The 21842-nt window shown below is 40.4% G+C and overlaps 2 protein-coding genes across 3 annotated transcripts in view; both read left to right on the top strand.

Annotated features, from left to right (window-relative positions):
- Window positions 1–1995: 1995 nt before the first annotated feature.
- On the top strand, window positions 1996–8910 carry LOC119734493 (major facilitator superfamily domain-containing protein 6-like). The gene is made up of 6 exons (XM_038208027.1): window positions 1996–3221; window positions 4197–4350; window positions 4991–5141; window positions 5720–5923; window positions 6342–6577; window positions 7085–8910. Exons 1-6 carry the CDS (start codon window positions 2170–2172, stop codon window positions 7148–7150), a joined length of 1863 nt encoding a protein of 620 aa, XP_038063955.1. The 5' UTR covers window positions 1996–2169; the 3' UTR covers window positions 7151–8910.
- Window positions 8911–10248: 1338 nt separating this feature from the next.
- LOC119734492 (nuclear receptor subfamily 6 group A member 1-like) overlaps window positions 10249–21842 on the top strand; it is a 31837-nt gene continuing 20243 nt past the window's right edge. Inside the window, exon 1 of one of the 2 annotated variants that reach the window (XM_038208024.1) lies at window positions 10249–11003. In XM_038208024.1, coding sequence (XP_038063952.1) covers window positions 10916–11003 — 88 coding nt within the window. In that variant the 5' untranslated portion in view covers window positions 10249–10915. The remainder of the gene's footprint in view (window positions 11004–21842) is intronic. The other variant, XM_038208025.1, reaches the window with a different exon arrangement.

The following is a 21842-nucleotide window of genomic DNA, read 5'->3' as shown; positions in this document are numbered from 1 at the left end:
AATTATTCCGTCTGGCTTGCTGTCATTTAGAAGAAATCAAGAAAAGTAGGTGATTTCCAACGATCAGCCAAAACAGTTGACTGATTTTGGGAAATAAATAGTGCTAGTGGGCGAAATCGTGTTTCGTGATAAAAAAAAATGCCATGGGTTTTCACTATTTTCTCAAAGTATAATTATACACTGAGCTGAAATTTTAACAGGTTAGGTTTTGAACATTCTTCTTTGGATTTTGAGTGGTGTTATTATAGGAAACGAACAAAGTGCACGAAAAGCAAAAAAAAAAACAACATATATGCCTTTAAATAAATTTCATATATGCCTTTAAATAAAATAATTTGCAGGAAACTACAAAATCGATGGAAAGGCCCTTGATACCTGAGCCAGTGGGGTCGTTTACCACTAGAAAATCATTTTCTTCAGTTTGAGGTTTTTTTTACTTCCAAACATTCAGCAGATCACATGATTTGTGGTTAAAAACACAACATATTTTGTCATCAGAACTTTTATTTTTCACTGGAAATGCAATTTGTAAACTATATATCTTTTAATTTTGAGACGCATGATCTATTGGAAAATCAAGTAGTTGGAGACTTGAATAATTAACAGTAGGCCTTGTTTTCTTTCTTTTTTTAATGACGGTGTGTTTCATAAGCACCTATTTGTTCAATTTGCAATATTTACGCTACGTTTATAAAAGTAGCACTACAGTTTCAAAAGCTGCCACTTTTTGTACAAATCGTTTAAGCTTAACAAAAAAAAGGATAATTATACAATAAAACACTCACTATTTGTTTAATTCCTTGCATGCCTCTTTATTAGTATGCTTGAACGTCCTTTGCATGAGAAGTTCAGTACAGCCAAGCTATCTATTCGTGCCCATTATAGTTAGAATGTGATGTAGTCAAGCAGCCTGTCTGAAAATTGGTTTTGCTACGAAGAACAATAAGGTGATTTCGGTCAAAAGATGGGTTACCCCACGTAGCAGATGTTAAGACACACATTAAAAAAGGGCCATGCGGGTAACAAGGTCATGTCATGGTCAAAAAGTGACTTTCAAACTGGCAGATTGTGAAAAGTTATGTGAGCTTTTTTTTTTTATAGAATGATTTTGCGGCACCAGACTACAGGGTGTTAAAAAAAAAAGGAAACCCAACTTCAAAGAATGAGTATGGACAGACGATATGTTTACTAGCTATAAAACTGGTATCATCTGAAAGCGTAATCTCTATGCTTTTCAATGATACTATGGTTAGGTTTTTTGAGTCATGCATCAGTGAGCATCATTGTCTTGAAAACTGGATGCAAAAATGCAGTTGGTTCACTTTCAGCAAAAAAAAAAAAAAACACTGGGCACGGTGTGCCCATTGTTACGGAAATGCCTGTGAAATGGCTTGAATGTTAATCCTTGGGGAAATGGCACATTGTTTTGAACGTAGCTTGGTCAAAACGAGAAATTCATGACAAACAATAAAATTCAGTTTTGAAACCAACCCGACTTTTTTTTTGGGGGGGGGGTTCTTTTTATGTACTCGTGTCTTCTTCTTGAATACTTATTCTCATGCACACCATGCCTATTGTGTTTGACATGAAAGTGAACCAACTGCAATTTTGCATCAAAACCTCATGACAGTGGCGCTCATACGTGATGCATGACCCTGGAAATGTAAAAAAGGTATCATTGAAAAGCACAGAGATTACGCTTTCAGATGATAACAGTTTTATAGCGAGTAAACATTTAGTCTGTCCATACTGGTTCTTCAAAGTTGGGTTTCCTTTTTATTGAAACACCCTGTATAACTTGATAGGAAGACTGTGTTCTTTTATGCAAACCCACTCCCAGTATATTGCAAACTGCGTAGTAGCGATTTAGCGCCGCTTGGTAAACCGCACGACTAGCCTATTTGTATTCAAATTCCAACATTTTTGAACACAAAGTAGCCTTTTTTATCGTCCTCTGCCGTATTCAACATTTCCAACAGAGCGCCCTTTCAAATCAAAATCGCACAGAAAGGCTTTGGTACAAAAACATCGCCTGCGTATAGGGTCAAGCCAGCCAGGGGAACAAACTTGTTAAGTCGGTATTACGTACGGACGGGGGCGTGTGAGGCTTTGAAGGGGTTAACCAGAGCGTGGAGTTGTGGAAATCAGTGATTGTTGCACAGAACCATCATGGCGGATCTAGAGCCGAGCGGGGAGAAAAGAGAGAGGATACTGCAGGCTCTAGACCAGGCCAAAAACCAGGAACTGCGGACTTCCAGTCACGACGGTTCACAAGATGAACTCGAGAAGATCACGGCGAAAAAGAAACAGAAGAGGAAAGATGACAAGGTCTGGGGTTCGGAAAGAAAGGATCGTAAACCCTTCCTGCAAGTTGTCTCTGATTGCATTCACGTGAATGAGACTGTGCTGGATAGTAAGTTGATTTACTTCTTGTTGAGTGCTGGTAGCGCAGGGGCCATACCGTTCCTGTCCATGTACGGGCTGAGGTGGGGTCTACCACCCTGGCACTTCGGCTTAGCGGTCGGCGCCGGCCTACTGGCCGCGTTCTTCTTCGTCCCGCTATGGGGCTTCGCGGCGGATAAACTCCGCTTGCACCGCTGCATGTTTTGGGTCGTGGTGTTGCTGTGGATGGGGTTTACCATCGCCGCTGTTTACGGCCCCCGCAGCCCAGAGCTGGCACCTTGTGAGGTTGCCCAGCGTAAGCTCTTGGAGGCCTTGGAGGTATCTTGCAATTCTGTTGAGCTAGAATCCCCTGAACCCGGTAGCAAGAGAGAATCCTCATTCGAGTACTTGGGACACTATCCGATCATCTTGCAGACCTGGCCTCAACCTTGCACTGTAGATGTGTATGAGGTTTGCACCTCATACAACGAGAGTGAGGTCATCACACCTCCAACCCCGCCTACCAATTCATCCAGCCAAAATGCAGAAGCAAATTCTACAAAGATCACAGAGGATGAGGTACCGCAAGCGAAAACCTCAAACACCACAGACGAAGCACCACGCAGCGAGCTGCGAGAGACGAACCTCAGGTGGCTGTACGAGCAGGCGTCGGTGCACCAAACCTCACTTGTTGTGTTCATCTTGGCGGCCGTGGGAGGTGCGGCTCAGATCTCGGCCTTCTCTCTGGTGGACGTGGGAGCGCTGATGTCCCTCGGCGAAGCTCAGAGGGATCGCTACGGCTGGCAGAGATGCTTTGGAACCATTGGATTTGCTCTGTCGTAAGTGTTGCAACATTCCTTTTTTATTTTAATGATTATTTATTGAAAGGCCACTTTTTCAGTTGTACACGGTCTAATTATGAGCAATCTCTTTGAAAAAACCTTTGATTTATTTCAAAGCCCCGAAATCAATGTTTTTGTAAGGTTTTTGCAACGATTAGCCATAATTGACACGTTGTTTTTACCGAAAATGTCAAATGATTTCTTTGAAAGTTTTTTAAACGAAGTGGAAATGCAAGAATAAGTTGTGAAGTGCTACTCTCCGATAGTCCTTTTTGACCCTCAAAAAAGCCAGATCCTAACTCTTATCTGAGTGCGGACATCCGGGCATTGTTTTACATTGGCTCATCTAGCTCCCACACCTATGTTCTTGAAACTTAATGGTTGTTGAGTCTGAATGCTGACAGGCTGGGACCATGGTCACATGAGCGCAGAAAACAATCCAAAAAACATGCAAACAGTACTCACTTCTTAGCTGACAAAATTCTCCAAAATGTTCATGAGGCAAAGACAAGGTCCTCAGTACTTCGCAAGCCAAGTTTAAGGTCTCAATTTAATTTTAAAGGAGACTTTCATCAACTTTTGCACCTGAGAGCCAAGTGATTTCAATTTGAAAACTTAAACTAGACAAGCACATCATGTCTAACGTTATAGTTTGAAAAGATTGACCTTTCAGTAGTCTGGTGGCATGACTACATGTATAGAGAATGTGTAGAAATAGAGCTAGGCACCAGATGCTTCTTTTGACACAGTTGATAGGTGCAGTGCTAAAGTTGTGTTGGACTGGTTGTTTCATTTGCCATTCTATTTTCATGTGTTTCATGATTTTACTATCTTAACTTTTGGAACTCTCATACACAGTATGGAGAGTGATGAATGGCAACGCATAACAACCGATGAAAAGTGGTGTGCAAAATGAATAGATGTTTTCATTGGATGACGTCAGCTATTCCACCATTGGTCACTTCTCTGCAGGTCTTTGACTGTTGCTATCCTGCTGTATGAATCTCGAGATACCAAGTTCCGCTGCGGTTTTACCTGGGAGGAGACCGATTACTTCATCGGCTTGGTCGTGTTTGCTGGCTTCATGACCATCGGCGTCTTGGTGGCCAGTTGCTTGGGATTTAAGGTAAAACATTTCGAAACGTGTTTACATGATTGTTATTAAGGAAACTGGTCATGAACAATATGATTCAACAGCAGAGGCACTGCCGCAGCAGCTGCAACTTCCAGCAGCAGCAGCAGCAACAGCAAAAACAGCAGCAGCATTTGAAGCTGAAGAATCGCAGCAGCAAACATTTTGCAACAGCAGGATTTTTCTATATCAGCAACAGCAAGCAGCAGCATAACAACAGCGAAATTGCTGCAACCTGACGCCACTTCCGCGATTGTGTACAAAGTCTATGGAGAGTCAAGAACATTTTCTAAGTATTTCCTAACAAAATTGGAAATGTTTCTCAGTTCCAGATTCATGTCTTATGATCAAGTTAGCAATAAATGACCTTCATTGAGACGATAATGAAGAAATAAGTGGCGTCAGGTTGCAAGATTTTTTCCGCACTGGCATTTAACAAGAATGATTATCAACAGCCGCAGCAACATGCACAAAAGAGTACAGCCGTTATATAATTATCTTCAACAAAATCTTCAAGAAGCAACATTATTGACAGTGAATAATCGGCGCGGCTATAATGCATGTAGGCCTCCCTTAAGAAAATTGTACTCAATTAATGCATTTTTATTCGGATATGTTTGTTTCCCTCCACCAGCACAATGATATGTCATCCCAGCACACTGTAAGGAACATGACTGGGGCCGTGTTCTCCAGGAAATACTCCACCGTATTCGTCACTGCGTTTGTCCTCTCATTCTGCAACGGCGCAATGAGCACCTTCCTGTTCTGGCATTTGCGCCGACTAGGTAAAGTTTTGTTCTTTGATAACCTAACAATGGAAAGATTTCCATATACGAAGTTCACTCAACACCCTGTGTACAAACCCTATGAGATTGGACTGAAAAATTTTAAGTGTTTTCTAAGAAAATGCTTGTATTTTCTCACTGCTCAAATTGACTTTGATGACATGAAATTGCTATCTGGGGGCTTGTTAGTCAATACAGAGGAAAATTAGTGAACTTCGTATATGGAAATCTTTCCCCTAACAATCATTCATCTCCAACAGGTGGTTTTCCAAAGAGGATCTGATTGTGGACATATATGCAAATGCACCTGTTTAATTGCCGGGGTTAACGAATGAAATTAAGGGTGAAATCGAAACGCTGGTTGCAACTTTAATTAATCCGTCAACTATTGTAAGGTGTCCTGTGACTGCCTTTTTGTATCTGGGCTATAGTTTGTGTTGCAATGCTGCACTGGGAGAGCCACATCAACCACGTGACAAAATTCAAAAGGGATATCTCATTTTATGAGACATGGTGACCATAGTTCCTGCAGTGTCTACAAACCCACTATGATTTCTCCCCTTTTCTCCCCAACACAGGTGCCACGCCCATACTTCTGGGGGCAGCCATCTCGATGTTCGCAATCGCCGACATCCTCACGTCGTTCTGCACCGTATGGATCATCAAGAAGACAGGGTACCATTTCCCGCTGGTAGTCGGCATCGTTGGCTACTGTCTAATGCATTTGAGCTATGCCATGATTTCCAGGCCAGGCTGGGTGGTGGTTATTGAAATTATTCACGGTAAGCTGTTCTCTGTAAAAAAAAAAAATCGTTTCGCTTCAAATTGTTCTCTTCTTCCAAAAGCAGGAGACGAGCTGATGGTGGTATTTTTTTTAATGATCGTGGAAATAGGGCATGGAGGGATACCTTATTTAACTGTTGATAAGCTAAACGACCATCAAGATGTTTTGAAAGGTTATGGTAGTCCCGAGACACCTCCCCCCCCCCCTCCAATTGCTACCTCAATTCATGATGCATCAAGCCAATACAGCGCCCTCTACGGAGTCCACTCAGAGAAGAGGGTGGGCAAAATGCATTATGTTCATGTCCGATTAACCTAAAACTAGATTTTAATAATCTTTTCGAAATGGGGAATTCATTTTGATTCGAGTCCATTTTTTGAATTAAAATTTATAATCTATTAACTGTCCTGCGACAGGTGCCTCTTACGCCATCACCCTGAACACGATGACGTCATTCTTAGCTTCGTCAGTGGCGCTGGTCAGTCAGGCCTCCGTCCAGGGTCTGCTGAGCGGCGTGTACTGGGGTCTGGGCCCCGCCGCAGGCACGGCCATGTATGGCTTTCTGGTGGACGTCGTTGGTGCCACATTGTCGTTTTATATTCTGACGCTGGTCTGCGTGGTGTACGGGCTGGTCTTCCTCATTTGGAATCGGGTGAGTTTAAAGCAGGATACCAGTGATACTGTAAACGCTAAATGAGTACACACAGATATTTTGGGTTGTTGGTAAAAAGGTAAATTATTCTGCCGTTTTCCCCAAGATGCACTATCCTTGTTCTTCATTTAATACCTTTGTATATCCTGACGAATGTTGACATTTGGGTATTTCATTGTAACGAATAATATCACTTTCAATAAACAAAATCTACTACATTATTATTATCTTTTTGGGGGGGGGGGAGAGTTGGTGATCGCAAACTGCACGGGCAGCTCAGTCCATTACTAACCGGCGGTAGGCTTAACGAAATTACATGTATCTGACAAACCAGAAAATAATTTTCAGGAATACGTGAAGCTTAAACTTTTTTTATTCCATCATGTAAGAATTGATCCAAACAACAAAAACCACAAGAAAAAAATGACGTGAAGTGTGGAGCGTATTAATGTTCCTAATGATATTGCCATGTTTTTCTTACTGAAGTCATATTTTTTTCAAATTTAGAATGAATTGCCGATGATCGACAAGTACCTTCCTGGTGAGTATCAACCTCTGAACCAGACTGAATGACATCCATGACTACAAGTCTTCCGACTGCAGCTCCACCTTTCACTACGAGCGTCTGGGTACCAAATGCATTATAGTCTAGCCACAGACCCCTTAGATCGTCTTAACCGGTATCATTGTTCAGCAAACGATTAATCGGCGGTTGAATTAAAACTTAACATTTTACCTCCTAATTCCAATGTTACAATTATCAATTGCAATTTTAATTTTCAAGCAAATTAATATCCAAGTGCAGTTAGGCAACTTAACCACAAAAAAAAACCAAAAATTGGATGCATACGACGCCGCAAAGTTTAGGATTTATTTAGAGGTCATGTATTCCTGAAAATTCCTCTTATTCACACCCGCTTTAAATCTTTAACTCCCATGGCAACTGAGAAAAAAAAAGTTTACTATTTTACGCATGCTGATGCACACTTTGAGGGGAAAATGTCGATTATCATGCATGCTAACCAAATTTAAAAAAAATATTTTGCCTGTCCCGCCTCCGGCCTTAAAATTGACCTAATATAGTGTTCAGGTAATAACTTTTCTTCACTTTTGCAGTTTTGGACCTTTTGCAATCCGTGGTTGGCAAAAATACAGTTTGTCAACCAAGCGTAGAAAGGTCTATACAACTCGAAATGGAAACGAGCTATCCAGATGTTTGACATGGAGATCAGTTATCATAGTCTGTGCGCCCTCAGTGGCCTTTGCAGTGTTTTTATGTCATTTGATATTCGAAACGCCTTAAAGACAAAGGGAGCCCTCTATTGTTCAATATTTGGACAGGTGAATATTTTTGATTTGGAAGTTGTATTTCTTTTGAATTAAAACGCAGCTACCAGGTATTTGTAAGTAAAAAGAAGTTTTGTTAATATTTTGTCAGCTATAATAATGAACAGTTTAAAAACGTTTCTATTAGATTATAGTAATGAACAGTATAAAAAATAATCTCTGAAATTATGAAATGGAGCTGCGTTGTTTAGTTACAATAATTATGCTAATTATTCCTTACTTTAATGACTTAGGAATTTTAACTCCCTTTCTTAAACTGACTAATCTTGAAAGTATTGTGTGGAAACTCTTGCACACGTATAAGCAATGTCCTCCATCTTTGTTTTTCGATTACCTAGACTTTTTCGGCATAATTTTATGCAGGTCATGATTTTACTCTAAATAATTACGTAGTTTGTTAAAAACTTTGTCATTGTGAAGCAGACACAAGTAACAACCAAAAAAACACAATGATATTTATTAACGGCTAGTTTGGTTACAGAGGGATACTAACTATCAGATACTGGTTTGAGGTCTTGGTTTTTTTAATGCTGCACCAAAGTAAATGTTCAAGTAATTAACTTCTAACAGAAGACGTGAATGACCATCAATGAGAATCTTGACTATTCGCATTGTATTTGCACATTGATGATATGGCACATTAACAAAAAGTATATTTTTTATGGCCATAAAGATTTCACACTCGTTTCAAAATGAAACAATAAATATAAGTGTTAACATTGTTAAATTTATGTCCACAAAGGTAGATAATGTTAACCCAAAGTATGCGGAAAATAACGTAGCCTTTTAAATTTCATAGTTTTGTGACACGAAAATAATTTATTAACCTGATCTGATGATGAACATATATCCTTATGCTCCTTTTCGTCTGGTAAATTTCATGGAAAGCTGTAAATTTCATTGTCTATGTATTATTCTGAAGAACCTGTACAGTTTATTAAAACTTAACGACACAAAAACTCATTAAAACAGTGACTGTAAATTAATTTCTTTGTACGTCTTTTTGTTTTGGGGATTTGAATAATTCGGAAGTGTTACGTAATAGTGTAAAATGACCTGTTTGCGAATTTAATATAGACGTGTGTTTACCGATCCATGATTAATTAAGGTCACTTCATGACCATTTGAAAATTGCGGATCATTTTCATGGACCTAATTATCTTTTTATTGTTTGTTATTGTTAATCGTTAGTCCGAAACGATGTTGCTACGATGAAACATCCTAAAACTCCGATCTCATCCCACCATGAAAGTCAATTTAGACCAAACGAAGAGTGGAATTCCATGGGAGTTGAGAAATATCTTCCTAAAAACTGCATCATCGCATACGCTTATCATAAATTATGGTTGCAGGTCAGTCGGTCCAAAACCTACGCCGGCCAAATCGCCTTTTGCATGCCCTCAAATTCTTCGTTATTTGAGCATATTGTGGGCCGTGAACTTGAGGGTTTGTAAAAAAAAAAATGGGTGGAAGCCGTGCACAGGACTGTGAGCTTGTAGTTCTTTGCAACTTGAATGAAAGTGGGGCCCTAAAAGCACTCTATATGTTATCTTCGGATGGAAATTTTTCCTAAGGTCATCAGTTCCCCCCCCCCAAAAAAAAAAAATTGAAAAGAAAATGATGATGAAATAAGCTTTAATTTGATGTGTGTCTCGAACAGCTCGGAGAGTTGTGAGTATTTTTCTTGAATTTCTGAAGTGGGTGTATTTATCATTGGGGTCTATGGCAGTTTATTTACTGGTCTGCAACCATTGAAAAATAGCCATTTACGTATAGAAGACGGTTGTCAACAGAGGGCGCCGTGGGAAGCCCCTAAATTGCAGCGTTATGTTTCCCCTTCCACTTGTGCGTAAAAGTATGGCGTTCATCTTTGACTTTGAGCTTACTTTAGCTGTTCTTCAAGCTCATTCGTTCCAGTGTTGAAATTCGTGGTTATTTGTTATTTGTTACTTATACCTAAACTATAGATACATTTTCGGTGCTATAATACTTAAAACGTAAAAGGAAACATGTCAATTGGAACAACAGAAAGATGTAAATACCGTAAAAAGAAGTAGGTTAAAAGTCTTGAAAATTTGGCTAAATTGTCAGCGAAAATGCTTTTGGGCTGTTCTAGTTGGATATTTAACTGGACCACATGCATGTACAACGCCCATTTGGTACGTGTACACGTATTAATGCAATGCAATAGAACCTTACCACGTAGCTATGATAATAATATACAGTGGAGCCATTATGTACAATGTCGATGTCATGAATAGAGGAGCGCAGGGACATAGCGTTTGCTGTGAGGTGTTACGTAACATGGTTCGATCGTCGCATTTCAATTCAAGGTGGCGGTCGTTTGGACGATCCACTCCAATCCTGAGGGGCTGACATTGCTAGAAAAACTCGGTAATTTGGGTCAGAATGGGTGTTTTTTGGCATTGGGCTGGTTCATGGGTGTCGGGTAGAATCTGGGGACGATGGTGAGGGTTCCACGGGTGGTTGGGTTGGCGAGTAAGTGGTTGAAAGGGGTGGAATTTGGTCCGATTTTCGCCGGTCAGTCCGTCCCTCCGCGATGTCCCATCACCCCGCCTTGACCATTGGACGATGGTTCGGCTCCGCAATAACCTTGGAGTCGGACATGCTGTTAGAAATGCCGGGCAAGGGGCATTCAATGTGGACAGAAAGGGGATGTAAATCTACCTAAAGTGTTCACCGGTTCGCTGCGCGGTGTGTGGTTTGTATAGCAGTAACGACAACAGCCGGGCCACGAATTATGCAGGATTACGCAACTTGTCTGCACAGCCTGTCTGCGTCCCAACTAATTAACTATAGATTCAGACCTAAAGTCCAAGTCCAGGCGACTGCAGTGTAGTTGCGATACAGAGGAGCGAATGTGCAGGACGCGGCCGACGCAACCTTGTTGTACTTGTAGTATACCACCACCCAGTTCCATTTCCAGCACATCTATAGTCATCTTTTGGTAGATCTATCATATCAGCAAGCATGTTATCATCCTACCGATGGGGACCCTACTCCATACCCGGTCCTCCCCCGACCCAAACATCGTCCGACCATCCCTCAACCGAACAGGGTAAGTCCTTGCACTTTCAAATAGATCGTTCATCTTACCACTTGCCTTGGAAATGTTGGATGCTCGCAATCCATGTTGCATAACGGAAATGGGGAAGGGGCACTCAATCATAACGATAAAAATTGCACCCTTGACTAATAAGTTAGATACATGTATTTGTGTCAAAAACTGTTTGTTGATTGTTTGTATTGAGATTGGGACTTCCACTGTTTTTGTTTTTGAGTGTACCGTAAGATGCAAATGAGTTAAATGTATGGTTGATTAGTCAGGAATGGGGAATGTTACACCAATAGCGAGTGAGACCGCAGTATTGTATCACATGCTGAGACAAAGCAAGGATTCCACCATGAACAAAGCAGTAAAGTTTGAACCTTTTGTCTTGCCGCGGCATGTGCACACATGGCTACACACCGACAAACAAACAAGGGGGAGACAATGATGAGGCTACGACAAAGATGAAAATATGAGGAAGTAATTTATTTGCACAATAGACGATCGATCCTCCTGCCTACTTGAGCTGTATATGCTTATTGCATATGCATGAGTTGAGATACGTGTTTTTAGGGCGTTGGAAGGTTGCTCTGCATAGTAAATGAACTTGAATGGGGAAGCTGGTATGCTGGTATGGCGTTGCGGTTTCTTGCACTTCTGAGTTCTTGATTACGTGAGTTTGTTTGCTATGCAGATAAGCTTAAGATAACGGTCCACCGTTCGCCTAATCCGGTTTCGGATAGCTGGGTCAGAGCTTTGCCTTAATCCGGTCCCCATCTTTCTTTTGTTACGATCTCAGGACAAAGGTACAGAACCCCCATGCCCTAGCCATGCCCCAGCCAAGCGCAGCTCTTTGCCCCTATCAGCAAAAGCATAAGCCCCATACAGTGAATGGAAGAAAGGAAGGCACATTTGTACACATTTTAGTGACTTTCAAACCATTGTCAAACCAAAACTTAAGCTCTCTGATCGAGTGAATTGTAACAATTTCTTTTTGGTAAAAATGATTTCTGTTTTGGTAGAAGCACGACTTGCACCGTAACGCGGCGAAAGGTTTGCATTTTTCAGTGAAGTAATAGCCTTTTTGTAGCTTGAACAATGATATTTTCTCCCCCAAAAAACCGCCTAAGCGAACCAAATTCAGTAGTCAAATTGCATATTAAACAACAAAACATTTACAAAAATCTAAAAAAAAAGCAACATGAAAAGTAAGGCTTCATTAGAAAAGACTTATTCGAGCGAATACAGATTCTTTAACTTTTCAAAAATATCTCTTTCATGCGGTCCTATTTTCTGAGGTAATGTAAAAAGAAAATATTAAGATTCACTGATAAAAACACTGGAACAAAAAAAAACAAACTAGAAAGCACCCAGAGAGCGCAAACCTCCGCCAAGGCTAAACAATTCCCCGCGATATTATAGTCAGTACACCCAAGAGAAATACTCGCAAAATGGTGAGGAATCCTTTAAAAATCCTTGATCCAGACCCAGATCCAGATTACTTCCAAAATCTAATCGATTTGTACTTGTACCGAGGACCATCCCTAATAAAAAATAATAAGTCTTGTTTGTCATAATTAAGATAATAATCTACAACATTTGCTTTTGCTGTAAAGTGTAATTTTCAGAAATGGATGGATTGGGGGTTAGTATTTTATAGCAAATATTATAACACTGACCTATTCAAGGTTTTTTGTTCATACATGCTGGAAATTTAAATGCTGTTCTTGTAGTCTGGGTCCCTGACCCTACTTAAGACAAAACGGAGCAATTTATAGACGTCGAGGAATTGTCCGGTCAGGGAACCAGACTAGCTGGCTTGCATCCGTTCACGGATGTGTAACCGATTGCATAACATATGTGGACTTATTAAATTTGGTAAATTGGGGGAAGTATATTTGGGGGGAAAAATCCAACGATGGCCGGCCGACCATCGTTAGAAATTGATAAAAAATGTTCCATGTTTTTTTATTAAAAATGACAGGACACCAGGTGCCATGATTTCACAGAATGCTTGAGACTATTATTCAATCACAGTCAAGTAAGGTATTTCATCATAATTTGGTAGTTTTGTTTTTTGATGTTTGCAAAAAAGTGCGACATTTTTTTCGAAGTTCGCACAAAATGTACAATAATCTGTGTGATGTCACGGTGAGCAGACAGAACCCAAGATGGGTCCACATTTTAACCAATGTCGTAACAGTCCGTATTTTGTTTTGTCCCACACCGTAATGATTGCTCTAGTCTATAGTTTAGCCTAGATTGTAACAACTTCTTTATGGCAAATGACACGGGTAAAAAAAAAATCGGCGAATGTCTCATATAGGGCTTCGGACACATTCTTAAAATCATGGAGACGTACGGAGTTACCAAAGTGAACCAGCGCTTGAAAGTGCGTCCGCGTACAAGTCAATATAAGTCTCTGTTTTATTCCTGAAACGGCCCAAAATGACAATCAAGAACATAATTAATAATGGAACTATTGGATAACAGAGCACTAAATCATACATGAAAAAGTGCATAATTTATTATGTGCACACCAATGAAGACATTATAAGAATTGGGAACAAATTGTTGGGTGTTTTTCGATTTTTATTTCTGTTGGAGCTGGCTGAACAAGAAACAAAATTGCGATGAAATAATCTGATGGGGGAAATTATTATGTGATTCGAGATGAAATGGGACATCAGAAGCCGAATCATCCAACAAGGGAAAAAATGTCTCAAATATACGGCATGATGTAAAGCCAAAAACTTGCAAACAAGGAAACCAACAATAAACACAAAAGATACAAGTCCTTACAGTAGGGAAATCATTCAAAGATTATTAAAATGTTGGGGTTAATGTCTCCGTACAACCACGGGATAAGGTAGGCATGCAATGGCGTCCTTGCCACGGCCATTGTAATTTTGTGATTCACTTGATTGTTATTCAAGATTTTGGGCCCACTCGGAGCTCTGGGCATGCCAAACCGAAACCACACTCATTCTTCCTCATTCAAGTGCATGTTTGCTGGCCCCAAGCCAAGCGGATTACTCAACAGTTTTTCTGACGAATCCTTGGGATGAAATTGCGGGCTGCTATTGTGTTGGGTTACGTAACAGCGCGCGGCCGAACACAAAATTATGGGATTGAACCAGTTATTTGCTCAAAATGGCCGGCGCGGCGCCACTGACCAAGCGTCCACCATTGTGGATATTGTTGGGCCCGTTTTCTTTGTACTGAAGAGAATAATCATCCAGGTTCTTTTAATCCTTTTGGTGATTGTTCAGATTTCCTTGTAAACTTGTTTTACTCGAAAAGAAGGACAGACCATTACAAGCATGAAGGGATTTTTTTATGGCAAATCACTGCCTCTATTTTGATAGCTTTGTGTAATTTTAGTAGGGATGCATCAACCTCTATTCAGATTGCATCAACGTCGAATGCACACCGGCAGTCTTGACTTTTGGACTGAAACGCTGTTCTTCTTCCTCAGTTTCATTCATTCTTTAGACATACATTTGCCCGTGGTCTCCTCAAATTATACACATGCGGGATCACTGGCTCCGCTCTCATTACAGCCCGTCTTTCCAGTTTGTCTCACCAGGTTGTTTTTCTGGTTGTTGTTTTTATTCCAAAATAATTCCTCCCTGAAAAATAACTGGAATATACACGGTGAACGAAAGAAAAAAAGAAATCCCGTAACGCATTCTGCTTAAACCTCTTGAAAGAATGTTTTTTGAAGCCAAAACTGACAAAAATGAAAGTCGGGAAACTTCTGACTGTGACATGAACAATTTCCTTGTTCCAAATAAAAAAATGTGCCAAATATGCCCTTTCTTCAGTTTGCCTGTCTTGATTTTTTTGCCTTATACCCCCTCCCGTTTTGGGTGTCTGGAATTACGACTTTTTGTGTCCTTTGCCCAATTTGGTTTGCAAGTGTTCATGAAAATGATATCAGCTCAGAGGATGGGGAAAGACAAACAAAAGGATTTTTTCAAATTTTGTAATTTAAAACAATTTTTTTTTCCGAAACCAATAATTATTTGCATTCTCCATTTGCTTTCTACATTTTTTGATCTTTCAACTGCAGTGTTAAAATCCAAGGTATGTTTTCTTTACAGTAGCTGACATTTATCACTAAAGTCCCTTTTTTTCGAAACCATATGCCAATTGTACAATGTTTCCTCCATCTTTGACTGTTGATACAAGCAGTTAACGATCGCTATACCTACACGACCGAACCCAAACATTTTCAAACCACACCAGTTCCCTGTTAGTCGTACTTTATTTGCACGCCCAATCGATCCAACTTTCGGGCGGGTTCATTGTTACCCAGCAAGTTTGGCGCGTCAATGCGCCTGCGCGAAGCGATCGAAGTAAACAACTTGGGAGAAAAGAAGGCGGATGAGATCCTTTTGTCCAACTTGTCTTTATATAGGTCGAGCTGTCTCGGGCTCTTCCAGGAGGAACAAAGACATCTTCCAGAGGAGACAAAGAAATGCTCATTGCATACTCGATCTCGAACCCAATGGGTATAAGCCCCTTATAATTTACTGCCAGCCCCCTTTGTAGAGGATTTGGCCTTCAGGCTAAAAAGTAGATCCACAGAAGAGAATGATAGAAAGCCGTGGTGGAACTAGGAGATCTCGAAAGATATCATTGTCTGCATTCTAGCCATATGTACGATGATCGACTTGCCAGATTGAGTGTTTCTGCCTATAGTTAATGTTTGATGCATCATTTCGTAACATATATCATGGAGGTAGTGCATATATTAACGAAGCTCATTTGAAGATGGCAAATGCATCTCGTCGAAACGTCGACACGCGGGTCCAAAACCAGTCCAACCCCGGATTTTGTATCAACCGCCCACCCTAACCACATACGAACAATATCTTTTCTTGTCTGTTAACTTCAGTAACAATAGCTTTCCGATTTGGACACAACACATAACAAAGAAAATAGCAGAATCGAGTATGAAATTCATTGTAACACCTTGCAAGGTGTCACTTTACCACACCACGGATATTTTGTCAATATTTGATCGCCTAATCCAAGTTATCCGTTTCCCTTTCAAGAAGTCTGATATCATTTTGGCTGTCATCACGGCATCGTGCCAGGGTCACTTGCACGTCTGCTGCGTCCGCTAGACCATGGAGGCTACAGACACACAGGAAACTCGACCTTTCTGCGTTGACGCCGGTACACCTTTTAATGGATGTGAATTAACAACCGCTTTTGTCTTTCTTTTAATAACTGGGCCGTACCGTTCGCGCGTGGACCGCGTGTTTTCCATCACTATATCATGTGCCCCGAGCTCAGGTACATTCAGTGTGCGTAAATCCAGACAGATGTTATGCAATCATGCCAAGTCATCTTTCCTCTTGAATGACGGAAGAAGAAAAAAATCGTCTGCGGTTTCACCAAGTCTGGTTTCTTTTTTTTATCGTGTCTATTTCTTGTTGGATTAATTGTGTTTTGAGTGATTTTTGTTCCAAGAAATAGCAAGTCATGTCTTGCAAGGCCACTTGACTGTACTTAAACTATCTGATTTCAAATTTGAGAAATCATATTTCCTTCCGGTATATTAAATTTGTGAAAAAAAATGAGTACCACACAAGAGTAAGCCCACGTCGAAATAGAACATCATTATCTTATTGTCCATTAATTTGCAAAGCTAAACCCTTATGGTTGTACAATCATGTAGTAGTTTGGAGAAGAGAAAATAGTAGTGACAACTACCAAGGAATACTCAATGCGGAAACATGTGGGCCCGAAATCTCTCACTGGCTTTTGAACAAATTACCCAAATTCCTTGCTCTATGTAGGCCATCAGCCTGGGGTTTGGTCAGTATCAAATCAGGGCATAAAATTAATGATTATAGTGCGCATGCGCAAGGTATACCGCCCCTAGAGTGGTAACAAGCATTTTGATGGACATGTTGAAAAGAAAGGTGATAACACCCACAAAGCTGCCACCGCTGCAATGCTATCACATATATTCCAACTCTGGAAGTGTATACCTTTCCAAAAATCGCTATGACGATTATTCCCCTCATTTGATACCGGTTACCAAAATTTTGGACCGAGGCTGATGGCCTAATGCCCAAATATATACCCTTTGGGAAACACAAATATGGTATAGTTATGGTAGAAGAAAAGAAATATACATAGCTGGGACAACGTTTGCAATTGCCCTCTGGTGTCATTACAGTGATTACAATTAGAAGCCTTATTTACTTTTAGATGTTCCGAGACACAAGATGCCAAACCTTTTTATGAAGGTTTGGCATCAATTAAACACATTGCAATTATCCCCTTGGTAGATCTGAAGGCACGCATGACTCTGCCTTGTTTGCGCATATTAATTTCCTACAATGTTAATGGTTGGGATGGACACTCTGTAAACTGACACTTAGTTCTTCCCACTAATGTGTCAGTGTGAAACCTTGGTTAAATATATATCTGGTATGTAAATCTCTTGATATTTTTTGTTTATTTTTCAGATTTTGTGGACAAAATACAATCTCTTAGCATTTTAAGTGCACGCTAACATTATGTATAAACTGCATGCATGCTTTTATTTTTTGCTTCAGTCACTCGTTCTGTTTGCCCAAAGAACATCTTTGTTCCCCTTTTAATGTATGTGTCTGACAGTCCAGTACCACTGACCAAGAATAATCACCGGCGGATTTTGGGGGTGGGAGGGGGCGCCCTTTGGGCCGCCGAAAAATGCCCCGAGTGTCCACCCCCCCCCCACCCCCTTCGAAAAAACGCCCTCCCCGGAACTCTTTACCCGTAGTTACAATTATCGACGTCGAGCTCAAATGCGCTCAACATGCTAGGCCACTGTGAACCGTGCCCCCTATAGCTATACCAGGAAGATGGTGTCCAGCTCCCCCCCCCCCCCCGCACCCCCTTTCTTGATTTTCGATTTTGCGGAGGGCGGGTGTCAACATGCTCTCGTGTCCGACGCTCCAAAGGATCGAGGGCATAACTCTTGTTCATGCGCATTGCGCTGTACTATAAAGAACATTTACATTGGCAAACCGATTAGCCTACTGGATAATATCAGAAAAGATATCTAATCTTGTAACATTTTTTATGGTGCATATCATAACCTGCATGACCAGGTATGAACAATTAGTATGAAGGTTAGCCCGAATTTTTCTAAGAAAATACCGCGTAATTTATATCCGGTGTCAATGCGTCAAATTCCTATTAATTTTCAGTTGTGTAGACAATTCTATAATGCCCTGTAAATGAAATATCGGCAATGGCGATTTGATCCTCAATTATTTTGTGAGATCACAGAGCAGTTGAACAGCCGAGTCACGGTCCGAGTAACGGTAGGTTTTAGTGACATTTCGTCCTTGAACGCCATCTGGACGATGAGGCATGCTCATCATGTGTTCGCAATCAAGTCAGCCAGTATTTCACCCGAAGGAATCGTAATCATTAAGCCATCTCACCTTACCCTTGCCACCCCAAACTAGAAGACAACAACTTTCGGAAGTTATGCAATATCGGCCTATACTAGTGAAGTTATATTTATCGGATCTATGAGACCGTGGAAATAGATATGGACCACGTTTCCTTTCTACTCCGTCCATTGATCTACCCCAAACCAGTTTATGATTCACGATTATAAGGCTTTGTTGAATGAACGCACCACTCTTTGGGTAATAAAGTGAAGATTTTGTCAAGTCTGGTTTTGGAGTAGTGAAAGAGGAAGTTATAATAATGCTCTTATTCGTGCATTCTTTAGCTATTCAACTACGGCGAGATATGTGGATGGCCTTGGTTGAGAATTAGGCAATTTAATGGTGAAACGACCGAGGAGATGTTTTGTTGTCTGTTTAGTTACCATCTTTGGGCCGTCTTTGTAACGTTTGAGGCGTTGGCGTCTTCTCAGGGTGTCTTCTCACCTTTTTCCAGTTTACTTCCCTGGGTATGGCCTTCCAATGTCGTCACCTATAGTGATTTTGTTCGTTGTCATTTTGTCAAAATGCTGGTGTATGCGTATATGTCGAGTCCTTTTAAGTTTTATAAGGAAATGTAATGTGCCACCTTAAGACGATTTCCTTGTGACTTTTTTTGTATAAACTCGTATTTAATACTATAGGCTCGAGCGATATGGACAGTCGTCAACTGGGTTACCGAGTGGGGGCTTTTGATGCAATAATTCTCTGTTTTCCCTTCCCTTGTAAAAAGAGATTTGAAATATCTATACCTCCAAGGATCCAACCCTATTTTGCTGATAAACGGTCAATTTAAATAATATTTATGAAATACTGTGTTTGCCCTAGAGTTGTTTGGTATATGTTTTGCAACATTAAGTCAACTGATTATATAGTCGTAGTTACGATTTTCGGCCTAAAGAAACATATTACATAATAGGCCCCTGCAATCATCAGGGTACTATCAACCAGTTTGCTGCCATTTTTGGGACACATCGGCTTCTTCTCCAGTTTTGCATTCGGGCCGAACATTAAAGGCTTCAAAATGGTTCCTGAAACAAGAACCGAACGGACACTGAGCCGTGATTTTAGAAATGGCTATTTTTTTTAATTTCTTCCTCCAGATACCCTATATATGCTTAGCAGCCAATTGCAATGAATGACTTTGTTTTGCTGGTTATGCATGAGTGAAGCCTTTGTGCACTCATTGTTACTGAATGAAAATGACAACAGATGCCCTCTAAGATGGCTGCTATAGCAGCCAGGGCATCTGTTGTATACGCAGAAGCTAGGTCTATTTCCGTAGAAATGGTACGGGGCCTTTGATTTGCTCAGCACTTCCTCCATGCTTTTATGAATTCGACAGGTTTGAGAAAACCATGGTTCTGAGAATAAAAACATAACCTTTGACCTCTTCCCCATTGGTCCAGCCGAAGGGATCATGAGTTGAGTTCCTGATGGCACACTGACCAGAGAGCCGTTGACCATAGCTTGCCCGCTTTGACTGTGAATTAAAACCAGCCATTGTCTGAGGAAGAAGGAAAAAAAATCAAGTGAATGGCAGTGCTAGCGGGAGGCTGGGGAGGCTATCATTTATCAGAACTGAAGGTCACTGCGGCTAATATCATTCAAATGAGTGGACATCGGGCCAGAGGCCCAGGGGTTATCAAGGGGGAAGAAAATTGGGTGCGGCTTTTGCAAAAAAAAAAAACACCAACCACAACCCCATGCCGAGGCATGTTTGCAAAGTATGCTCCGTACGAATCTTTTGACTTCTTCAATGTTCAATATGGTTGATTGTTTTCTCACAGAATCCAATAGCATACAATGCGCCAGAGTAACTCGCGGCAGTTGCTAATTTATTTCAAATCGTCGTTTTTTAATTTAATGCAAAATGAAACTGCTCAGAACTGTTCTATCATTTACTCACGCCAATGAGCAAAGTTGTTGACTTAATGTGTCTTTTGCTCATTACAATGCGATATGTACTTTAAAAAGGAAACTGGCCATCATGTTTTTCGCACGGTATACCATACACCTTACACAGTGTAAATTGGTATCACATCCGGTTTAAGATGAAATATATACATGTACATCTTTTTATAGCCATTGGCGACCTTCGAAACTGCACTTGTGAGTAACATATGCTGTGTGTTTCTCCTATACTGCGGATCGGCCATTTGCAAAACGAGTTGACAAGTTTGAAAACGAATCTTGAGTGACATATAGTCATACATAAGATGCTCCGTTTTGAATAAAAAGGAATAGTCTCCAAGTATTTAATATCAACAGAATCAAGGAACAGTAATAAAAACGAAAGAATAACGAAGACGGTGTCTGATGTTTAATAATAAAAATGGATTCAGAATTTGACACTGTATACCAAAAACTGAAGCGTGCAACTTGTACGGCCGGAACATGCAATGAACATATGGAAGTCTAAAGTGGTACAGACCGATTCATGCAATTTTTTTCTCGGAACATAATTTCCTGTTTTTGAGCCACACAAGTTCACTTGACGCCTCAATAAAACTGGTCAAAGCGTTGGATAACAATGATTAAAACGTAATGTCACCTATTCTATTTTTGTCCTGCTGGTATACAGGCAATGTTTGCAATTTAGTTACATAATTGTGCATATTAATGTGGACGTACTGATGAAGCCAAAGAATTGCTGGTAGGGTTTCCATGAACTGGCATTTATGGAAATTGACATATGGAAATTGACCATATTGGCAGACATTAATTTAAAAAAACCCACCAAGACGCGAGTATATACTTGTATTATCTCAGTGAATTTATTAATCTCGTTATCTTCTTAATTTTCCTAAATATATGTTAATTGTAATTCAGTTGTATTTAACAGTTGTATTAAAAGGCATTACTTCAGGGTTTGGTTTTGCTTAACTGCATCCATGTTTCAGCTTCTGTGTTCTGCTCTCCGACAATGTTCTCAAATAAAAAAACATTTAATTTCCGGTAACGAAAACCACTGTTCCTAAAAATACACAGGTAGGCCCTTTCGGAGAAAAAAGGAGTTAAAACAGCAGACGATAACGAAGTGTTCAAGTTTATATTAAGGATTTTAAAGGCTGTTTGGATCTCTTTGGATCTTAAATGGTTTCCATGGAAACTCCTGCAGCTTTGTTGCTACATTTTCAAATTTAATTTAGACGGATCATCTGCCATCCCGTGTTGTCATGGCATCGGCGCAACTTACGTAACAACTCGACACGAAGTGATCGTTCCTTTAGGACCCGTTGTATTTTCTGACAAACGAAATATTTTTTTTCATGGTCTACAGGACTCGCCGTCAGTAGACTTGTGTTACAGCGCCCCCTTTTGTCGTATCGTGGCTGGAAATGTTGACATTCCTCGCAGGAGGGCGCTGTTAATAATTTTG

The sequence above is a fragment of the Patiria miniata genome, unplaced genomic scaffold (assembly GCF_015706575.1).
Source record: "Patiria miniata isolate m_02_andy unplaced genomic scaffold, ASM1570657v1 HiC_scaffold_27, whole genome shotgun sequence".
Lineage (NCBI taxonomy): Eukaryota > Metazoa > Echinodermata > Asteroidea > Valvatida > Asterinidae > Patiria > Patiria miniata.
This window is presented reverse-complemented; position numbering and strand designations above follow the sequence as displayed.